The sequence below is a fragment of the Mytilus trossulus genome, chromosome 9, assembly GCF_036588685.1.
Source record: "Mytilus trossulus isolate FHL-02 chromosome 9, PNRI_Mtr1.1.1.hap1, whole genome shotgun sequence".
Lineage (NCBI taxonomy): Eukaryota > Metazoa > Mollusca > Bivalvia > Mytilida > Mytilidae > Mytilus > Mytilus trossulus.
This window is the reverse complement of record NC_086381.1, coordinates 13,297,250-13,319,451: the sequence shown is the minus strand read 5'-3', so window position 1 is coordinate 13,319,451 and position 22,202 is coordinate 13,297,250. Positions and strand designations below refer to the sequence as shown.

Sequence of the window (22,202 nt, the reverse complement as noted above, 5' to 3'; positions counted from 1 at the left end):
ATAAATAAATAATGCGATACTTTTAAAATATCATAGTGGTGTTTTTGTAATATCGATATTAGTAATTATTAGTATTAATATTTGACTGCTGTATCCATATTTTGACAATTTTATCTATTATGTCTGTTTTGTTCATGCAACGTTGTAAATATGACAGAATTTGATGATACTGTCATACACGTGACAGGTTTAGCGCAATATAATCAGGTTCAATCCATCATTTTCAAAATTTGAAAATGCCAGCACCGATGAGGTTTAATAAACAATGTCGTAATCAAATAGCTAAGTATCAAAATCCTTGTTCACATATATATAACATTTAGCAAATTTATAATGAACGCACAGAAACAATATATATCAGATATGCTCGCAACGCATGCATGGAAGACTTTCTTTATTGAAAACAATGAAACTAACTTTTGACATAGATGAATCATACTGTCCTCGTTCAGATTGATTCGACAAAATTTGACCTGTGCATTTTTTAATCTCCTTTTTTTATACAAATTAGGCTGTTGGTTTTCCTGTTTGAGTGGTTTAACACTAGTAAATTTTTGGTTCCTATATAGCGTGGTGTTCGCTGAGAGTCAAGGCTCCGTGTTTAAGGCCCTACCTTGATCTATAATGGTTTACTTAAAACAAACTATTACTTTGATGGAAAGTTCTCTCATTCGAGCTCATGCACCATCTTCTTAATATATCTATAAATCTTATATCAGATAAACCCCTTATAAATAACTATTTTCCTGTCCTTCAAAACGTCATTTGGGTGCTGAATCTTTTACGATATATACTTTTCCCATGATTATAAACTAGCTGTAAATGTGTGACTGATGTTCAAGCAGTACCATGATTTCAACTTAAAAACACTCTGATCTACCAATTCCGAATCGTGAGAACTATAAACATAAATAAATTCGGAAAACACGCACATTTGACAACATCGAACATTACGTTTGTTGCTGTCCTTCATTTCTAAGCACCCAAAAACGGATACAGTTCTTATGCTTTTATATTAGGACAAAGGAATTTGACATTAAGATTCTTGGTAACCTAACATTAGCAAGTAACCCTTTTTTTTCTAAAGAACAACAATGGGTCTGTTTTTATCTCTCTTATCAATTTCAACAAAGGAATTTCTTCCTGTCTATATTCTTGATACTGGATAACCGATATACGTAAGCGTATTTTTTTTTAGAAAAATAAAACAGCAATTTTGCTTGGTCTGCCAAATGATTCCCCGAAATATGTATAACGAATATCAAATCACACCGAAAGTCTGAGTATTTTAAACTGTGAAACCGAGTTGAAACCACTTTATCTAGGTCTATAAAAGGTATAAATGCTCAGCTGAAACTAAAATTGTCTGAATACTTATATACTCAAATTCCTTTTTCTCGAGCAATATACGATTAACTATTGGACTTCGCTATATACCTTTTCACAATGATTGAATCTCTTCTTTTAATTTTTTTTAGACAAAAGGAATAAATTAATCAAACTTATCAATTTCCAATAATTTAAATCCTCGTCTGCCATTAACCAGGGTCACTATTCGTAAAGTGAATGAATTCTTAACCTGTTCTCGTCCTTGCTATGCATGAAATATTTCCCACTGGACATTTAGAATACAATTCTTAATTTATTCAACTATATTTAAAAGAAGAAGAATGACCAATGTAGATACAGATCATAAATAGTTTTGTCTGCTTTACATCTGAGAATTACAGAGGGGAGTAAGTTATTTTTGGTCATGTTGACTTGTTTGTAGATCTTATAATAACCCAAAACAGCAAAATTTCCTTAAAATTATCGATTTCAAGGGCAGCAACCTAGCAACAGGTTGTTAGATTCATCTGAAAATTTCAGGGCTGATAGATCTTGACCTGATAAACAACTTTACTCATGTCAGATTTGCTCTAAATGCTTTGGTTATTGAGTTTTAAGCCAAAAACTGCATTTTACCCCTATGTTCTTTTTTTAGCCGTGGCGGCCATCTTGGTTGGTATGCCAGGTCACCGGACACAATTTTAAAACTATATACCCCAATGATGATTGTGGCTATTTTTGGTTAAATTTTGCCCAGTAGTTTCAGAGGAGACAGGTGAGCTAAAAAGTGTCAAAAGATAACAGAGGAACATTCAAACTCATAGATTGAAAACAAACTGACGCCATGGCTATTTTTTTTTTAGACAAACAGACAAATAATACTACACAAGACACACCTGTCAAAACTAGACTAACCAACTCAAACCCCATCAAAAACTAAAGGTGATCTCATGTGCTCCAGAAGTGGAAGAAGATACTGCTCCACATGTGGCACCCATCCTGTTAAATCTGCCTCTGGTAAATGTTTTACATATTTTGGATTTTTTTACCTTTTCTGACTATTGAATTGGTTGATCATTTTTAAAATTACTTTATCTCAATCATCTGGACTAAAAACTTCAATCAAATTTTTCACCTTTTGGTAATTGATACCAGATGCTCTGCAGGGCACAGCTTTATACAACCCTAAAAGGCCGAACACTGAACAGTTGGGGCAAGTATGGACACAACATTCATGCTTGATACAGCTCTGAATTTGGATTATGATTAAAAAGTTGACCATCATAGGTTTCTGGCGCAGAATGAATGTGGTCTAATGAACTTTTTTTTTTTTTTGCTGCTTTTGAGCAATACACTATGCTGTTGAAAATTAATCCTCTCAAAAAAAAAAAATTTGAAGATATTTTAATTTCTGAAATCTGAAATGAGAAATATTAATTGATAGTAACTTCTAAAAATAAATTTACAGCTAATCATCTGAAGACAATAATCATTTCTTAAAACATAATTTGTAAGCAGTGTAAGGGAGGTTATCAAACACCTATATAACAGTATTCTTTAAACAGAATTGGATTACCTCCCTTACACTGCTTTTAAATGATATAAATTGTCCTTTAACCAGAAAAATCATTGTTTTTCACCCTTTTTGTCCCCAATTTTTAAATGATTGAGCCATGTGGTATGATTTCAGAGAGATTTATACACTTAAACACAAGCTACTAACTGGAAACTACAAAAATGCTTATTTGGACCCCTTTTTTGCCCCTAATTCCTAAACCTTTGAAACCATAACCTCTAAACTCAATCCCAACCTTCCTTTTGTGGTTATAAACATTGTGTTAAAATTTTATTGATTTCTATTTACTTATACTTAAGTTATTATCTGGAAACCATCTGTCTTTGGTCGACGCTGACAATGATGATGCCAATGACGAGATGCAATTTATCTCTATTTTGTGCATTTTTCCTTTGATCTTTTTTGTGATAATTTTCATATCATGCTACTCGCTTGAGATGGAAAATTATTGCTAGGAACTAAGCATGCACGTTGCATTGCTAATGAAATTGACATTGAAATTGACCACGTCGTCTTAGGCAAAATAGCGATAAAAAGATTATCATTGTTCATCTCAAATCGATTGCCTTTCTTGCATTCACCGTCCCGGCTCAAGCGAGAAAATCAATCTTGTTGAGATGATCACCGATAATCTATAAATACGACTAATTTTTGCAGTCGTATTAAATGAAATAATAAATTCTGTGATTATCCACACTTTACTTTTTGAATAAACATATATTTTAGATAACTATAACCTTTCAAAACTACTGTAATGTTTCAAGAAAATTTCAAATTTTCTATTAATAAATAGCTCATCTAGAATATCTACATTATAAAGATGACACGAGATCTTATACATTTGTTAAAGTGAACAACTTTAAAACAAAAGAGCTTAGTATGTACATATTTATTTGAATATGTTACAGTTTATGTAAATAACAAGTCAACATCTCATACTATAATTAAATTCAATAACAAAAAATTGAAATGTTATAAAATAATAGAAATTCACCTTTTATAAATCCTTGTTGCATCAATATAGAACAATAACATTATGTTAGAATCTCCACATTATATTTTCTTAAGTATTTTAAGTATTTGAAAGATTTTCTTTCCTTGCTTAAGAGAAGACATTTTATAGAAGCTAATTATTAATATCTAAAATCATGTTTTGTTACATCTTTAATTAGAGAATAAATAGGAAATGTGTTTATGGTTCACAGATGATGGGGGGCATTTTTTGTCAGTAAAAGCAATGCTACCAAAATTTGTACATGATCTGTGTTTTGTGGTAGTAAGCATCGTGTAAAAGTTTCATTACATTTGGTAGAGGTGAATTTAAGGAAGAGAACTGAAACAAAATATTCAGCATTTTTTTCCATATGTAAACGGACATAACTCAAGAACATTTAATTATTCTGTGAAAGCAACACTGCCCAAATTTGTACATGATGATCGAAGTTTCATGGTAATAAGCATTATGTTTAAGCTTCTTAATATTTTGTTGCGAAAAAACTAAAGTTAGAGAATGAGAGACGAACTGACAGACAAGGATAAAACTTAATGCACCCTCCCTGTATATAAAAAAAAAGAATTAATACAGAATTTTTATTTAAAATTTTGTTCAAATAAAGGTGGAGTTTTGAAGAGTTCTACCACCACTGGAATAAGAAAATGAATCTGTGTGGAAACTCTCCAAAAGGTTATAGATATACAGTTTGAAATTATACTCACAGCTTTGGAATGTAAGAAAAGAAATTTCACTTGCTCAGTCATTTTAAAATGGGTGAATTTTATAAATAGATAACAGATGGCAAGTGACAGCAATATTACACACCAGCCTTTCAGACAAGCTGCCATATAAAACTGAATGATAATAAAAGAATAACTAGAGTTATGTAAAATAATAACATCATTATCTACATTATGTGCATTTTCCCAAAAACCACACATTTAGCTATTCAATAAAAGTTGATTATAGTGACATTCAAAGATAATGAGTATGTACAATGGCGATATTTAAAATGTCCTTTAAAACAAGAGGCTGTCAAATGACAGCTAACAACATCATACTTTAAAAAAAATTCAAAGTGCTCAAAAGCACTGAACGGTAAAGATTGCTTTAATTTATCAGTGGGAAGTAATATTAATAAGGCATTGGTTGTAGTTGATTACACAGCTATTCTAGACAAAGGAATATAACTCCAATTTTTAAAGATGAGATTAGCAATAACATAATTTATATTTTTAGATAGATATTAGATTTCTGCACCTTGCAAAAGATATGTAATTTTCTTGACAAGTCTATCATCATTTTGTGCCTTGAATATCTGAGAATATATTACATTGAAAAATTTACGGATAGGATGTTTAGAATGTTATGATCAATGCACTATATTTTGTGTATCAAAAGAGGAAGTGATAAGCCTTGGACCATTTAGATATCAATTCAGTCCAAATCTTTACCTAAAAACCACTTAACTTTGATTCCTGCTGAGGATGCAATTTAAATTTTAAAGTGTAAAATGAAAATATATTAGAGATACTAATTATTCAGAAACAGACAAGGCCAATTAGGGGTGTAGCGGTGTGCACACCACAGGTACCCCCTTTTTTGGAAAAAAAAATGGTTGTTTATATAGGGAATCACTGAAGCGTGACTAGACCGACCCCCTCTTAGGTCAGTCAGTTGGCCCCTACTTATGAAAATTCCTGGATCCGCCACTGCACACTGTGACATCTTAAGATAATAAAAATATAACTTTTAAGCACAAATTTGTCCTCAGAAAATTTTGCCACACTGCACTTGCCTAAATTTTACCAATCAGGGCAAATAACCAACACTTTCTCAAATCCAAGATGAACCCCTTTATTTTTTTCAAAATCCTATCATAGTTTTTGCTTCAAATTTAAACCTAATTTTATCTCAAGAAACTTTTTCTTGATCACCTGTATATATGTAAATTTCATAGAAATTGGTTATAAAGTAAAGATTGCTTCAAGAAATCCCATGATTGTAATGGTATTTTTATAACATACATATATATGAAATAATAATAAAACAATGCATTAAAATTGCATTCTATCATCACAAAAACACATTTACATTTACAAGTATGACCATGTTAGTGTACAATTACAATTGGTATCGTTAATGTTATTACAACAGTTATTATAGGTGTTTTTCATTACAAAATAGAGAAAAACATAATCAGATGTTACTGTTTGCACATACCATATATTAACACCTTTCAAGTGTTAGGATATGAGTAGAATTTACAGTATATGTCTTAGAAAAAAATCTATGAAAGTGTTTTAAAACATTTGATCCTCATCAGCATTTTCTAATTATTTTTTATTGCTATCAAATATTTAAATAAATTCCTATTTTATTATTTGATACTGAATTTATAACATTTAAAATGAGAGGAACATTATTGTTCATGCCTGTTCATGCTCCCTAATATTAAATTCCCTAGCAAACTAAAATGCTGTCTTTGAATTTAAATTCATTACTTATCATGATTGGATTATACTTAAGTGTATATATATACAAACAAAAACATGAATTGCATTACTGTAAAAAGTCATATAAACTTAATTTCTATGTATACAGCAAAATGGCTTAACTATCTCTAACATAGAAACTAACGAATGAGACACAAATCTTTGCATTTGACACATTGCAATTCAATCAATTTGATAAATTCCATTCAAATTTTACAAAACCACCTAACTTTAAACCATAAGAAATCAACAAAAAACAAATGTGAAATTCCCCATGTTCAAAATGTTTCCAATTTATAAACCTGAACAATAATGCACAACTTTAGCTACAAGTACAACTTGCATGAAGCAGTTCTGTCATTTTCATTTAAACATTATAAATATTTTTATTCAATCAGCTACTGTTGTTTTTCCGTTATCAAATACAGAACTTCTGGTTGTGCCCCCTCTGTTTCAGATTGCACCACATATATTGTTGATGGACCATTATCGCTGTCACTACTATGAAGGAGAACATTCTGAACAACACTCTGGGCCTCTGCAGACAGATCAGAAAATTCAGACTGAAGATGTGGTTCATTCAGACTTGTAACTTGTGGGCTGGCAGATATAGACTTGACAGCTGAGCTTGTAGTGGATTCAATTGACTGTGGTTGTGTTGCAGCATTATCTAACTGTTGGCTAGAAATCACCAAATTTGTGTTGGTAACAGTGCTTTCTTGATCATTAGGGCCCAAAGAACATGCTTCATCATCTTGAACTGGTTGTACACATAGGGAAATAATATCTGTGTCATTATTTTCTTGATCATTTTGTTCTTTGTTTATTTCTACACTGATGTTCATGTCAGCACCCTCTTGCTCGCTGTTCACGTCAGCACCCTCTTGCTCGCTGTTCATGTCAGCACCCTCTTGCTCACTGTTCACGTCAGCACCCTCTTGCTCACTGTTCATGTCAGCACCCTCTTGCTCGCTGTTCACGTCAGCACCCTCTTTCTCACTGTTCATGTCAGCACCCTCCTGCTCGCTGTTCACGTCAGCACCCTCTTGCTCAACTGAATCTCCATCTAATTTTGATTCTTCTGTTGTTTGATCTGAAGTAGGACTAGTTGAGCTTTTAACTTTACTATCACACCTCTCCAGATTTAATGTTGCTAATACTGATTCCTGGACACATATAGAGTTATCTCCCTTCACACTGATCACTGCATCCACTTGTGCGTTATCTCCAGTTTCACTAGTTAAATCAACTTCAGAGTTACCTCCCTTCTCACAGGTTACTACAGCCACTTCAGAGTTATCTCCCATCTCATTGTTAACTACATCCACTTCTGATGAACTTTTCTGACTTTCTGCTTCCTCCTTGTCTTCATCTTTATGAAGTTTTTCAATGTGTACAATTAGATCTCTCCGATGTGTATACGATTTATCACATTTAAAACATTGATGCTTTTTTGCTGAATTGATATGAGTTTTTTCATGATTATTACGATTGCTACCATCTGCAAATTTCTTATTACAAACACGGCAATTGTATGGTTTTTCCCCAGAATGAATTCTCTGATGGCCATCCAAACTTTTCTTGGTCGGAAACAGTCTGTCACAAGTCTGGCACTTCAATGCTTTTTCTATGTCCGTGTCTGGGTGGTTAGAATGTATGGAAATCATGTGGTGTTTCAATCCAGAACGTCTTTTAAATTTTGTTGTACAAAGTTGACAATCAAATTTTGCTTTTTCATGAATAAGGCGATGAGTTAAAAGAGTTGACATTTGATGAAAAGATCTACCACATTCATCACATAGATAAGACTTTCCTTCTAAATGTGTTTTCTCATGATTTTTCAAAGTATTAAGAGTACGGAAACCAACATCACAAGTAGAACAAACATGTGGTTTCTCACCGGAATGTATAAGCTGATGCTGTTTAAGCCTATGAATATTGGTACATTCTTTTCCACATTCTTCGCATACTATTGGGTCTTTAGTGTTTCCCGTACTTTCCTGTTTACTTGGTGTCTTCTCCTTGTGTATACCCTTGTGTCTAGATAAATGTTCCATACTATCTGTTAGAAATGTACAGCTGTCACAGGCAAAATGGCCATTGTTGTTATGTTTTTCTAAATGTTTTTTGAAATTCATGGGTGTTAAAAATACTAATGAGCACATTGCACATGGATAAACCTTCTTGTTTGAATGGATAAGCTGGTGACTTACAAATTCACTCTGGTATCGAAAACTTTTTACACATATATTGCATGTATAATTTTCATGTGCTTTGTCACTTATTGAAAATTCAAATCCTTCTATGGCATGTGGATTCTGAAGTGTTTTCTCTTTTTTATCGGTAGATGAATTAGCTGACTTTGGAGTCTTTGCTTTTTCTTTAACAGCAGGAGATGAAGTTGATGTCTTCTGTACTTTAGCTTCATTAGTGGAAGACTTTGGTTCATTGTCATCCTCAAAGCCAAACCATGTCTGTGGTTTTCGTTTTCTACCACTACTACGCTCCTCGACTGGTGTTGTGACCTCTTGCTTTACAATAATGGCTTTAAAGTCTTCATCTACTTTTTCTTGACATTTTTTGTTATGCTTCCTCAGTGATTTGATTCTACTGAAAGTGGCAGAGCAAACTGTGCATTCTAATTTAACATCTCCATCTTCATGTTTTACAGATTTGTGGTACTTAAGACCTACTTCATCTTTGCATATAATGTTACATACGTTACATTTTAAAACCTTTTCTGCATAATGTTTTTTCTTCATATGCCTTTCCATCAAGTCTTTCCTTGAGTAAGTTGATTCACATATTTTACATTCAAACTTCTTTGACCCTGTATGTATCATCATATGTCGATCTAATACAAATCTAGTTACAAATGATTTGAAGCAGATTTTACATTTGAAGGCTCCCTCATAGTTTAACTTTTTAAACCTTTTCCTGGGTTTATTCAGATCTTCATCAATTTTTATAATGGTAGGTGTGATCTCAACCTCTTCAACTAGATCTTCATTTGATTCTTCTCCTTTGTATTCCAAATTTTCCATATCTGACTTGTCATTATTAGTTGTACATATGGGCTCTACCTCCCCATCTTCTTTGTCCACTACTTTCGATACATTATCATCAACCTCCATGCTTTCAGGTGAGAAATCTTCCCTTTCTGCCTCATCTTCTGCTGCTGGATCTGTCAAATACATGTAATCGTGTTCTGACAACACTTCTTTTCCTTTTCCTTCATGCTCAGCCAAATGAAGCAGGTAGATGGCTTGGTCTTTGTATGTTGCATCACAAGTTTTACATTTATATATACTCTCAATTGCTACTTTTTCTCTCAAATTATCATGTGCTGAGGGAATGGAACAATTTTCTCCAGCCTTTAACCTCATAGGTTCTCCACAACTGTAGCACTGGATTTTTCCATAAGATCCTCTCATTGGATCCCTGGTACCGGTATGTGTAACTTTATGCCTCGCCAGTTCTTCTCGTCTGAAGAAAAACTTGTCACATTCATCACATTTAAATCTTTTCCTCCCTAAGTGTATATCTATGTGACGTTGAAGGTTCCAACGAGATGCAAAAATCTTGGGGCAATAATTACATTGGTAGCCATCTTTACATATCCCATAGTCTTCAGTCACTTCCTCTTGATTATGTACCTGAATTCTATGCATGTTAAATTTTTCAACTTTCTTAAATTTGATGTTACATTCATCACACTGAAATCTGTATTGCAAATGTTTTTTTTCATCATAAGGTGTGACTGTTATTTTCTTCTTAGGACCAACTTTTTGTGAATTTTCTTTTTTAACCGGAACTTCTACTCTTTTCTGATATCCCTCAGGTAAGGGATATGCCTCCATTTCAATCTCTGACAATTCTTTGCTGTGATATTCATGCATGTGTATGTTAAGTCTGTGTGGTCTCCTAAAGTAAGCTTCAACACAAATATGACATCTGTACTTGGCCTTTCTTGTAATCTTTTTCTTTTCCTCACTTATCATGCTTTTTTCCTTTGGTTGTTTTGGGGTTTTAGGTGTGGTATTTAACTTAGTGGTTTTTAATACATATTTACTCTTATTTTCTTCATTTACATCTGATATAAGTGTAGAAATTGAAATTTTTTGTCCATCAAGTAAAGCAAAGCCTTCCAGACCGCTCAAAACTGAGTTATTATCTCCGGACAGAAAGTCAACATCCTGTATCTCATTTATCTCCTCATTCTCATCATCTGAAGTCTGAATCTTCATCTTTTTGATAGGTGTTGGGTATGTTGCTACATTGTCAGCTCCATACCAGTAATCTAAAATAAACAATTAAATCTTTCGTTATAAAAAAAATAGTGATTGATTTCATGTGTGTTTAAAAATTATTTGTTAAATGAACTTCTGTCAAAAAATAAAAGTATGATGTATCTCATTTTCTATTCTGAAACAAAGATACTTTTATTTTAATGTACGTATCTAGTTGTATGATCATGGGAGGTCATCTTGATAGTTAGTTAGATGGTGTCTAGTCTAAAGATCACATGAAATGCTAGTCCATTATAATTAGTTCATGCATTATAAATTGTTTTAAAAAGCTCAGAATTGAAATTTACAAACATTTTAAATGACACGTAAAGGGCAAAGGTCTGGTTGCCTCCCTTTTCTTCAAAGCAACACATTACAACATTTGGAAGTTGTCATATTATATACAAAGATTACTTTGTTGGTATATCATTTTGACAAACCTCTTGTTATACAAGCATGGGATTTACCACGAATATATTCTGCTATAAAAAAATAAAAAAATTATTCAGCTCACACATTAACAACACTGGTAATTCCTTTTTAATTTGTACTATTCACAAATAATTTCTCATATTTGATTAAAATCAAAGTTGTCTCATTGGCAATCATACCTCATCTCTTTAATATAGACAAAATGTTATGCAATTTTAAGCAACCTTCACACAAGCAAGTGGTTTAGTTAGCAATAAAATTTGTAAGGCATGCAAGGGTTCCACAGAACCCAGTGGCTTGCCTACTTTTGCTGTTAATTACAGGCTCAACAAAAATAAGGAAAAAAAATGATAAAATATTCCACTCGATAATATCTTTAGATTGTGAGTACCTTCTGTCCAAGTTTGGTCAAAATCCAGAATAGTTTATGAATTTAATAAAGGTTTTAAAAAATTGAACTGCAGACTGTTTGTAATGCTAACTGAAAAACCAAGTCCATTTATAGGTAAAATAAGGAAAAAAGTGGAATTTTGTTTTTACAAAATTTTCTTCAGGGTTCTATTTTATGATTATAAACAAGCTTCTGTCCAAGTTTGGAGAAAATCCATGCTAGTGTAAGAAAGTTATGACAATTTCAACCAGATGCTCTGCAGGGCGCAGCTTTATACGACCGCAGAGGTTGAACCCTGAACGGTTGGGGCAAGTATAAACACAACATTCAAGCTGAACCCAGCTCTCAATTTGGATTGTGATTAAAAAGTTGACACAGCATAGGTTTCTGACACAGAATGAATGTGTTCTAATGAACTTTAAAAAAAAATTCTCTTTGAGCAATTAACTATGCTGTTGAATATAAATCCTCTAAAAAAAATGTTTGAAGAAATTTTCTTTTTATTTATGAAATCTGAAATGAGAAAAATTGCCCCCCCCCCCCCCCCCAATTTTTTTCACATCCCCCTTTCCCTTATTCCAAAAGTTAAACTGATCTCAATTCAAATTTCTAATGGAGTTTGCAACAATAACTTCTCATTTAAATACATCATAAAATATTAAGATGTAAAAAAAGTGCTTGTTATCACTGAATGGTAAAGATTGTTTTAATTTATAAGTTGGTAGTAAAAAGTTAATATACATTGTATATTGTATAATATGTAACAAAGATTTAAGTTGATTTCTGGAGAAAGAAAGATAACTCAAATTAAAAAAAAATCTTGCTATTGCACAATACTGTGCAAGTAGATAGTTTTTGCTTACTATTCTGGACAAAGAAAGATGACTCTAATTAAAAAAAATTTTGCTATTTCACAATATTGTGCAATTAGTATTTCTTGCTATTGCACAATCTGTGCAATTGAAGAATTCCTGCTATTGCCCAATACTGTGCAATGGAAAATTTCTTGCTATTGCACACTACTGTGCAATTGGAGATTTCTTGTTATTGCTGAATACTGTGCAATTGAAACTTTCTTGCTATTGCACAATACTTAATTTAATAATTTTGAATCCTGATTTGGACCATCTTGAAAACTGGGCCAATAATCAAAAATCTAAGTAAAAATGTACATGTTTTGATTCAGCATACCAAAAAAACCCAAGAATTCAATTTTTGTTTCAATCAAAGTAAATTTAATTTTGGACTCTTTGGAATTTAATGTAGACCAATTTGAAAACGGGACCAAAAATTAAGAATCTACTTACACATTTAGATTTGGCATATCAAAGAACCCATTTATCGAATTTTTGATGCAATCAAACAAAGTTTGATTTTGGACCCCGATTTGGACCAACTTGAAAACTGGGCCAAAAATTAAGAATCTACATTCACAGTTAGATTTGGCATATCAAAGAACCCCAATTATTCAATTTTTGATGAAATCAAAAAAAGTTTAATTTGGACACTTTGGGCCCCTTATTCCTAAAATGTTGGGACCAAAACTCCCGAAATCAATACCAACCTTCCTTTTATGGTCACAAATCTTGTGTTTAAATTTCATAGATTTCTATCTACTTATACTAGAGTAATGGTGCGAAAACTAAGAAAAATGCTTATTTGGGTCCCTTTTTGGTCCCTAATTCCTAAACTGTTAGGACCTTAACTCCAAAATCAATACCAACCTTCCTTTTATGGTCATAAACATTGTGTTCAAATTTCATTGATTTCTATTCACTTAAACTAAAGTTATTGTGCGAAAACCAAGAATAATGCTTATTTGGGCCCTTTTTTGGCCCCTAATTCCTAAACTGTTGAAACCAAAACTCCCAAAATCAATCCCAACCTTTCTTTTGTCGTCATAAACCTTGTGTCAAAATTTCATAGGTTTCTATTCACTTCAACTAAAGTTATAGTGCGAAAACCAAGAAAATGCTTATTTGGGCCCTTTTTGGCCCCTAATTCCTAAAATGTTGGGACCAAAACTCCCAAAATCAATCCCAACCTTTCTTTTGTGGTCATAAACCTTGTGATAAAATTTCATAGATTTCTATTCACTTTTACTAAAGTTAGAGTGCGAAAACTAAAAGTATTAGGACGACGACAATGAAGACGACGCCAACGTAATAGCAATATACGACGAAATTTTTTTCAAATTTTGCGGTCGTATAAAAACTTTAACTGCAGAGTGAATATTTGTTGACGCCCATAAATCAGGTTAATTTCTGTTGAATCATACCGGTATGTTTGTTTTGATTGGAAGGCATTTGTGATAGTGGGACAGTCATAAAGATTTTGACGGCTTTCTGTCTGAGATATCATATTTACCTTTACAAAACTTCCTAAATGTCTCTGTAAAGAAAGTATTCTGTTCCAAGAAATCTTTGCCTAACTTTGTTCCTTGGTAACCAACAACATTGTCATTGACCTTACTAATCAGTACGGCTACCTCGATTCCTGTGGAGGCATACTTCTCTAACTAGAAAAGAACAGGAAGTACATGTAATAAACAGATGCAACATCCTATATTCCCTACCTCAATTCCTGCGGAGGCATACTTCTTTAACTACAAAGCAATAAAGGAAGTAAACGTTAAAAAGAGATGCGTCCATTCTGTGTTCCTATAACTCCTTTTTCAATACTGTGGATTCATTTATTTCTGGTAGTTAAGTTAATTCATGAATTCAAAATAAAGTATTTTTTGTCTTTGGTCATGTTGTTTTAACACCTTACAATGTATATCTCTATCATTTTTAGTGTTTGTAAATCATGTACACGTTAATGTTAAATGAGCTGTGTCGGATAGAAATCGACCGTATACAAATGAATATTAATACATTTGCTAATGTATTTTGGGTTGAAAAAATATTTATGCAAAGTCTGTAACTGTTTGAAAATTGAGTTGATAAATTTCAAAGGCTGTAATTGGTTTGTTTTTTCCAAAAATAAACTATTAATTACGATGCGAAATATGTTCTAGTAACTCCCCTTTGGCCGATCATTTGATATTCTCACATAACTGATTTTGATTTGTGTTCACTCTACCTTTAGTTTTAAAGTGAATTCTCTTTCCTAGTCATAACATTAGAATTCTTTAGAGTAATCAGATCGAAAAATTTGGATCAAATAAATTTATATTATTATTGCAGTCTTTTATCATGTTTATGAAGTCAAGAAGTAATTTCATTAAATATAGTTTATATCTTAAACCATGCTATTTAAACAATAAAGTGGATTTCAATATATGCAGCCATTTATCATATTTATAACTCGAAGTCAATCATTTCACATATAACATGTATGTATTAGTTTGGTAAGAAGGAACACCATACCACCAATAATGAACTGAGTGACAAGTGTCTTTATCAACAATTCTCAAAAGCATCATTTGTGTTCATTGAGTGTAATTTATATGAAACAAATATATCAAACATATTGTAGCGGGGTTGCTTCCCCTCCTTAGTACAGGTAGAACATATAAAGCCAGTCTTAATCAACTGAGCTGGGAATCAATTCTTTGGCTCAGTGGTTTAATGCACTGACTGTCACGAAGGTGACTGGGGTTCGAATCCCGGTGGTGACGATATGAATTTGCAGAGTAGAACATGGCAAATGGAGAAATGTTGCTTTAAACAGGATTCAGCAGCAAAGTTTTTTTTCTATTAAATAGTATATCATTACCACAGGTTCAAGTTCATCAACCAGCTTGTAAACAAGGTCTGCCCTTTCCATTGTACGTTAGCTGTCTCTTTATAACTCTTTGTCTAAAACTGAAAAATATAATGCATTTGTGAAATATTTTTCAACCAAAATTCAATTTTGAAATTACACATTCATGACATTCAAGATCTATGGTTCTCACAGATAAATATAGTACTGTGCTTAAATGTATCAACATTTAGTGTATTCCTAACTGAAACTAATCAACTATGGACATACATGTACATGACCTAATCGAAACAGCTGAAAAAAGAAAAGGAAACTTCCTGTATCTTTATATACATGTTACACGTGTATGACCATATATTGAATTATGTTTTAAATTCGGATTATTCCATCAGTTTTATAGTAATTATATTTTAAAGTGTATCTGGGAACCAATTTTCTGCATAACTTTGGTATATTTTAAAATTCATAAAAAAATGATAAAAAAATTTCATTTCTCGTAATAAAGGTGACAACAAAATGTATTTATCTGATTCTATAACCACTTTTCAGCACACAATTGAATTACAGTCCACATTAATAACATTACAATGACATTGACTATGTATTTTCTTACATTTTGAGGATCGATCCATTGACCATAGACATGATAGAAGATAGAAGATACAAGATAGTATATACAATGTGTGTAGGTAAGAATTCAATCTCAATGAAGCACAACAAATGTATTTGGAAACCACTTTTCTGAACAAATGTTGGTGTATTTAATGGTACCTACATATATGTCCTTCAGTCCTTGACCTTTTATGTTGTGATATCAAAAATCATTAGAGATTTTTGTCTCAATATATATGACCATACATTTGTACATACATGACATATGATATACAAAGGCCTAGAAAAAAAATGATATTTGGTTCAGGTAACCCTACTCCTCCTAACAAAAAACGCTGATGGTGACCCTTTTTTTTTTGCAGTGTGATTAATATTCCAGAAGGTCATCCTAAGCACTCTCATCAAGGGAATTCTTACAAATTAAAAAAAAAATACCCAACTACCCAAACAATATTTTTGGGACATGTAGAGTGGGGTGCTCATTTTCGCCATATCTTTCCATGTTTTCTTCAGTTTATCATGTTTATGTTCAGGTCTTTGTGTTTTTTAAGTATACTGATATTTCTATATGAACATAACTTCAAATTCAAAATATTCTTAGCTTTAAAATGTGTTTGCTTTGAGAAAAATCATCTAAAAATTTGGATTAAAGGGTGTTTGAAATTTCCTGATGTTTTGTCAACAGGGGACACATATTCGCCCTTTTTACACATCTATTTAAAACCAAATACATGTAACTGTAGCTTTAACAATATATATATATCAAATAAACTTCATTATAAATGAATAGCAGACATTTGAATGGTGTATAAAACTGAAATTTAGGGCAACCAGTCAAAGAATTACTAAGAAATTCTTCTTTAAAATCTTTTTTTCATTCAGAGAATTGGCTGAAAATCGTTGTCCGTTTTTTTGGACCATTACCGTAAGTGCTGAAATTTGGTCTCATTTTCAAAAATAATCATATTTGTTATAAAAATATAATTTAGCAGCATATTTCTTCCATTTCAACAATCCTTGAAGTTTTTGCACCTCAAAACATAAAACGGGGAAATTGTGCACAAATGTCAGGTTTTTTTTGGTAACTACAGTACAATATATATACTCCTATGGGAGAACTGCATTATTTATAAAAAAAAAAAAATACAACCTTGACCTCAAATTGAAACTTTTATTCTGGAAACTTTTATTCTATTTTTAAACAATATTTAACCTTGAACTTTGACATGGTGACCTAAAAGTCAATAGAGATGTTCCTCACCTTATACCAGACTGTTCATTCATGTTTTATTGCAATCTTAATCTAATATCAAGAATTTCAGTAGGCATCTTTAAAAGAAAATTACATGCAGATTGACTAAAGAAGAACTATAGAGTAATATCTCCACTTCCAAATTTCTTCCCAATTTCATAGTATGGGTAATTTGAAAACTGTTTTGATAGTGATGAATTCAAGGGAATTTGATTTAATTTTTATTTAAATTTTTTTTTTGGGGGGGAAAGGGGGGGGGTTCCACCCTTTTATTTCGGATGATCAATGCATTTGAATGGTTATATATAGTTCGAACACCTCTACATCTACAACTTCATCTACATAATACTTCTTAACTTCAATATGTTGAAGATTACAAGAAGACACATGCTAGGGAAACAAATTAAAACTAAACATATTTACAATAATTGCAAGAAAAAACATTTTTTATTTTTATTTTTTTGTATATAGTTAAAAACATGGTTTGATTTAGCAATACATATGTGGTTTTGCACCAGACTTAAAAGCTTCTAAGTCTGGGCTACAGGCTACTTGGTATGGTAGGGTATTCCACAACCTTATTGTTCTAGGAAAAAATGAATACAAATGATAGTTTGTGGGAGAGAATGGCTGTATAAATTTATGTTCTTTAAATGGTATTAGGTATGTATTTACTGGGATGGAGACTAATTGGTGTTGAATTTTGTATAGCATGGTGACGGATGCAAGATTTCTTCTTTGTTGTAATGTTGGCCATCTTAGATGTTCAAGCATAGCTGTTACACTGCTTTGATAGCTGTATTGGTTGAGTGTATACCTGGCAGCTCTTCTCTGTACCATTTCAATTTTATGTATTTGTTGTTTCTGCCAGGGGTCCCAGACGACACTGCAATATTCAATTTTTGGTCTTACGTATGTTTTGTAAGCCAGTTCTTTTGTTTTTATGCTGTTAGTTTTGACGTTTCTTTTTATAAATCTCAGTGATGCATTTGCTTTGTTCGTGATGTCATTTATATGAGAATTCCATGTCAGATGGTTTGTGATGGAAACGCCAAGATATTTTGCTTTGTTTGTTGATTTTAAAATATGATTATGTAATGTGTATTTATAGGTGATTGGTTTATGTTTTCTTGTTATGTGGATGATTTCACATTTGTCTGGGTTAAAGGACATAAGCCATTCTTGCTCCCATTGTTCCAGTTTATGTAGGTCTGATTGAAGGGTGTGACAGTCATCTAATGATGAGATTGTTAGATATACAATAGTGTCATCTGCAAAGAGGCGAACATTACTTTTAAGGTTGTCTGGCATGTCATTAATGTAAATTAAGAACAGGCATGGCCCGAGAACAGACCCTTGGGGAACGCCTGACAATACAGGACAACTATTTGATGTGTGACTGTCAACCACCACTTTTTGTGATCTATGCGATAACCATGCCTCTATCCAATTTGTTGTTATGTTATTTATTCCCATGCGTTTCAGTTTTAGGATAAGTCTTTGGTGGTCCACCTTATCAAACGCTTTAGAGAAGTCCATGACAACTACGTCAGTTTGTTTACCGTTTGCCATGTAATCCAGTATTTGCTGTGTAAAAGTTAAAAGTTGTGTTTCACAGATAACTTTTGATCTAAAACCATGCTGCAGTGGATATAGTAAATCGTAAATGTCTAGATGTTTCATTATGGATGATACTATTATATGTTCTAGTGATTTACTAAGGATACAGGTTAGAGAGATGGGCCTGTAGTTTTCAGTTTTAGATTTTGCTCCCTTTTTGAAAACTGGTGTTACCAAGGCCTCTCTCCAGTCGTTTGGTACTGTGCCTGTATTTACTGATGAATTAAACAAGTCAGATATTATACTAGGTGAGATTTCATGATGAACTTCTTTTAGAAAATGAGGTGATATTTTGTCTGGACCAATAGCTTTTAATGGGTTTAAGCTTTTTAGTAATTTAGATGTTCCTTCTGGGGTGATGTTTATTTGCTTCATTTCAAATTTATGTGTTGCTGATTTTAATGATTTTAGTTCACAAATGTGAGATAATTTCAAAGGTTTAGGTGTGGTAAATGCTGAGTGAAACTGATGGTTAAGTGCTTATGTCAGTCTTCACGACGAACTGTTAAATCTACAGGCCCGAGGCTCAATTTTTGAAAATCTTTAGTTAGATTCTGTTGGCCTGTAGATATGATTTTTACAGTCCCGAGAGCAATTTTACAAGCCTGGGGTGCCTGGGCTGCCACTCAGCGTGAAGACTGTTATGTAAAGCAAAATTATATCCGGGTGAAATTTTATCCGGAGGAAAAAATGTCACAGTAGTTGTTGTTATTTTTTTATCCGGAGGAAAATATTTCCCTGGGATATTTTTTCCTTTGCCGTGAAATTCTATCTGGGTAGTTAACTTATTGAATAGTTATTAGAAAAAAATTATCCTTAAAAAATACTTTGAAATAATAATAGTGTATTTGAAAAAAAGCGAAATGGTAAAAAAAAAATGTATCATAATGGGAAATAATTTCACAAATTATCCTTGAAAAAATTTCCTGAAATATTCATGTCAATATCGTCCTTTCAAAAAGAAAATTATCATGAAACATAGTTATTTCAAAGATCGTAATTGTGAAAATAATATCATGATTGAATATGGTTAGTGAAATACATGTAAAAGTGAGTTGTTTTCAGATCTCAGTACAAATATAAATTTAAAAGTAAGGTAGAAATATAGTTGCATTACTACTGTTAACAGTAATAGAAGAATTTGATTATGATGATATTTTGGGGACAGAGATGTAGTTGTTGGTTATATGGAAATCAGATAAATCATAGCATAACAATATATTGGAACAAAAGCATGTTTAACAGCTGGATAGTTTTTACCTGTGAAATGTTATCTGTCTTATTAAATCAAGTTGTAAGTCATCTTTTTATATAAATGAATATATAAAAAAATAAGATTCAAGGAGATATTTCACTATAAAATAGATTCAGAAATATATTATATTAATATCTTTAAAATATAAATTGCTCATAATTACCTCCCTTTGATAAATTATGCAAATTTTGTCTACCTTTGTGAAACATTTTATAATTATAGTCAGGTATATATATTGATTGTGAGTAACTTATAAGTAGTTAATGGGACTCTATTTCACACGGTTCTGTGAAATATAGTACGGCAAATATATACCGGTACATTCTATCCGCATAACACAGATAGATTTTCACTCCTCTGGAAAAAATCAACCTGTGAAATACCATGCCTGGAAAAAAATTACCGGGACAAATTATCCTCAGGATAAAACTTTACAGAGGAAGAAATAAACCGTTACACTTCAGCCTGATCTTGGGGGTTTGTTTTTGTGATACCATTTACCTTTAGTGGTGATATAGTCCAAATAATTATGACGTTTGGCAAGGCTATTTTTATTTTTTTTCGTAGGAAGGCGTCCCAGAAAATAATTAAAATAGCCTTGCCAGACGTCATAATTATTTGGACTAGTGGTGATACACCTATATTTTCACTTTTTGGGTTTTTTATGAATGACCAAAATTTTTTGCTTGGTTTACTGTCTTTCAGTTTACTATCTTCGATTACAATGTTTTCTATGTAGTTCCAATACGATGTTCTAAGCTTTTGTTGTACTTGGTGTTTTAAGGATCGGTGCTTTTTGATAGTATCCGATTTTTTATCTGATTTTGTTGCCTTTATTTTCTTATGTATTCTGTCTCTTTTTCTAATTAGTCTCTTTATTTCTGGTGTTAGCCAAGGAATATCTTGTTTTTGTTTCATTATTTTTAATGGAATATTTTTGTCTGTTATTTCTTGTATTTTGTTTTTGATCAGTGTCCACTTTTCTTCTGTGGTGTTATTAGTTTGTGTTAGAAAAAAGTATTCGTCTTGGAATTTTTTTACTTCTGTGCGTATTTTGTCCCAGTCAGCTTTTTTGTATTGACTTATTTTTCTTGGTGTTTTCTTTTTTCACTCTACATGTCTTAAAACTTTTAATGTAAAGAGTGGAAAAATGTAAAATTAAACTATGTTATTAGTATAATAAGATCCTTGTTGGTAATAACAATCAGTTATTTTATTAGTACATTTGCATATATCTATCCTCCATCCTCCAATTTAGGAGGGTGTACCCTGTGTCTTACATGAGGCACATAGGCCATTGCAGCTCAAACAAAGTTACAATTCCAAACAAAAATCCATTATTCTATCAAATTACTTTTATATAATCAATGAGAGACAATTCAATTAACAGTTGTTAGTGTGTGATATTTCAAATGTGCTTGTAAAACATTGTTTGCATTATGCAATGTCAATAGAACTAAGGTTATAGGATGTACCCGCAATTACTGTGGTGAGAGGTGCTCCGTGCACCAGTTTTGAAACTTTATATTTACTGTTTCATTTAAATTGCAAACCTTAGATGTAACCTTTTCCATATTCAGCGTTGTAAATGTATAAATTTCGATGGCAAGCGTGTTTTCAGCAATATAACCTCTGGCAAAAATGTCACCGCCGCACCACCATCAAAAAGAAAGGTTAAAACGTTTCCCACAGTCCCGAGTAATATACAATTTATGTCGGACGATCCCGGACGTTTTGGAATTCTCAGTTTTTTATGTATATGTTCTGCCAATCTTACAAAAAAAACATGAAAAGTAAAAGTATACAACCAACAACGCATCAATGTTCATTGTTTAAATATAGAACAGGGTAGATATAATAAACCCAAAATTCCAAGAGAACAGCGTTTTTGCAAATTTTGCACTGAAGTAGAGACTAAAGAACATTTTTTATAACTTGTGATAAATCATATAAAGATATCAGGCAAACCGCCTGCTTTTCCCCCAATCTAATTGTTTAGATTTAAAAGATTTGTGTAATCATTATTTTTTAGTTTCTAAACTTTTTAAATCCACAAAATATAACTGTATGTAATTATGCATACAAATTTGCTATATGACTCGTAGGAAAAAATATTAAGAAACAATTCTTAAAAAAATATGGTTACAATTATATTATGATATATATGTTACATGTGACACTTTGAAATGCTGTTTTGTATATTATTATAATTACATTAGATGTATGTTTCATTATAATACTTTATTCTG

General features: G+C 32.1%; 1 protein-coding gene across 2 annotated transcripts; it reads right to left on the bottom strand.

Annotated features, from left to right (window-relative positions):
* Positions 1-3,793: 3,793 nt before the first annotated feature.
* Positions 3,794-21,637, bottom strand: LOC134685158 (zinc finger protein 91-like). Of its 2 annotated transcripts, none has more exons than XM_063544634.1 (4): positions 21,507-21,637; positions 15,227-15,315; positions 13,874-14,024; positions 3,794-10,694 (listed from the first exon to the last, which is right to left on the bottom strand). In XM_063544634.1, the coding sequence occupies exons 2-4, from the start codon at positions 15,275-15,277 to the stop codon at positions 6,793-6,795; spliced, it is 4,104 nt and encodes a 1,367-aa protein (XP_063400704.1). In that variant the 5' UTR covers positions 15,278-15,315; positions 21,507-21,637; the 3' UTR covers positions 3,794-6,792. The 2 variants fall into 2 exon arrangements, with proteins under 2 accessions (XP_063400704.1, XP_063400705.1); XM_063544635.1 differs by having other exon boundaries at positions 21,519-21,637.
* Between the last annotated feature and the right edge of the window lie 565 nt (positions 21,638-22,202).

Excerpts from the sequence above, each read along its gene's own strand:
- LOC134685158 (XM_063544634.1), bottom strand. The coding sequence starts at position 15,277 with ATGGAAAGGGCAGACCTTGTTTACAAGCTGGTTGATGAACTTGAACCT. Across the intron at positions 14,025-15,226 it reads TTGATGAACTTGAACCTGTG|TTAGAGAAGTATGCCTCCAC; the intron begins GTAATGATATAC and ends GTTCTTTTCTAG. Across the intron at positions 10,695-13,873 it reads ATTTAGGAAGTTTTGTAAAG|ATTACTGGTATGGAGCTGAC; the intron begins GTAAATATGATA and ends TGTTTATTTTAG.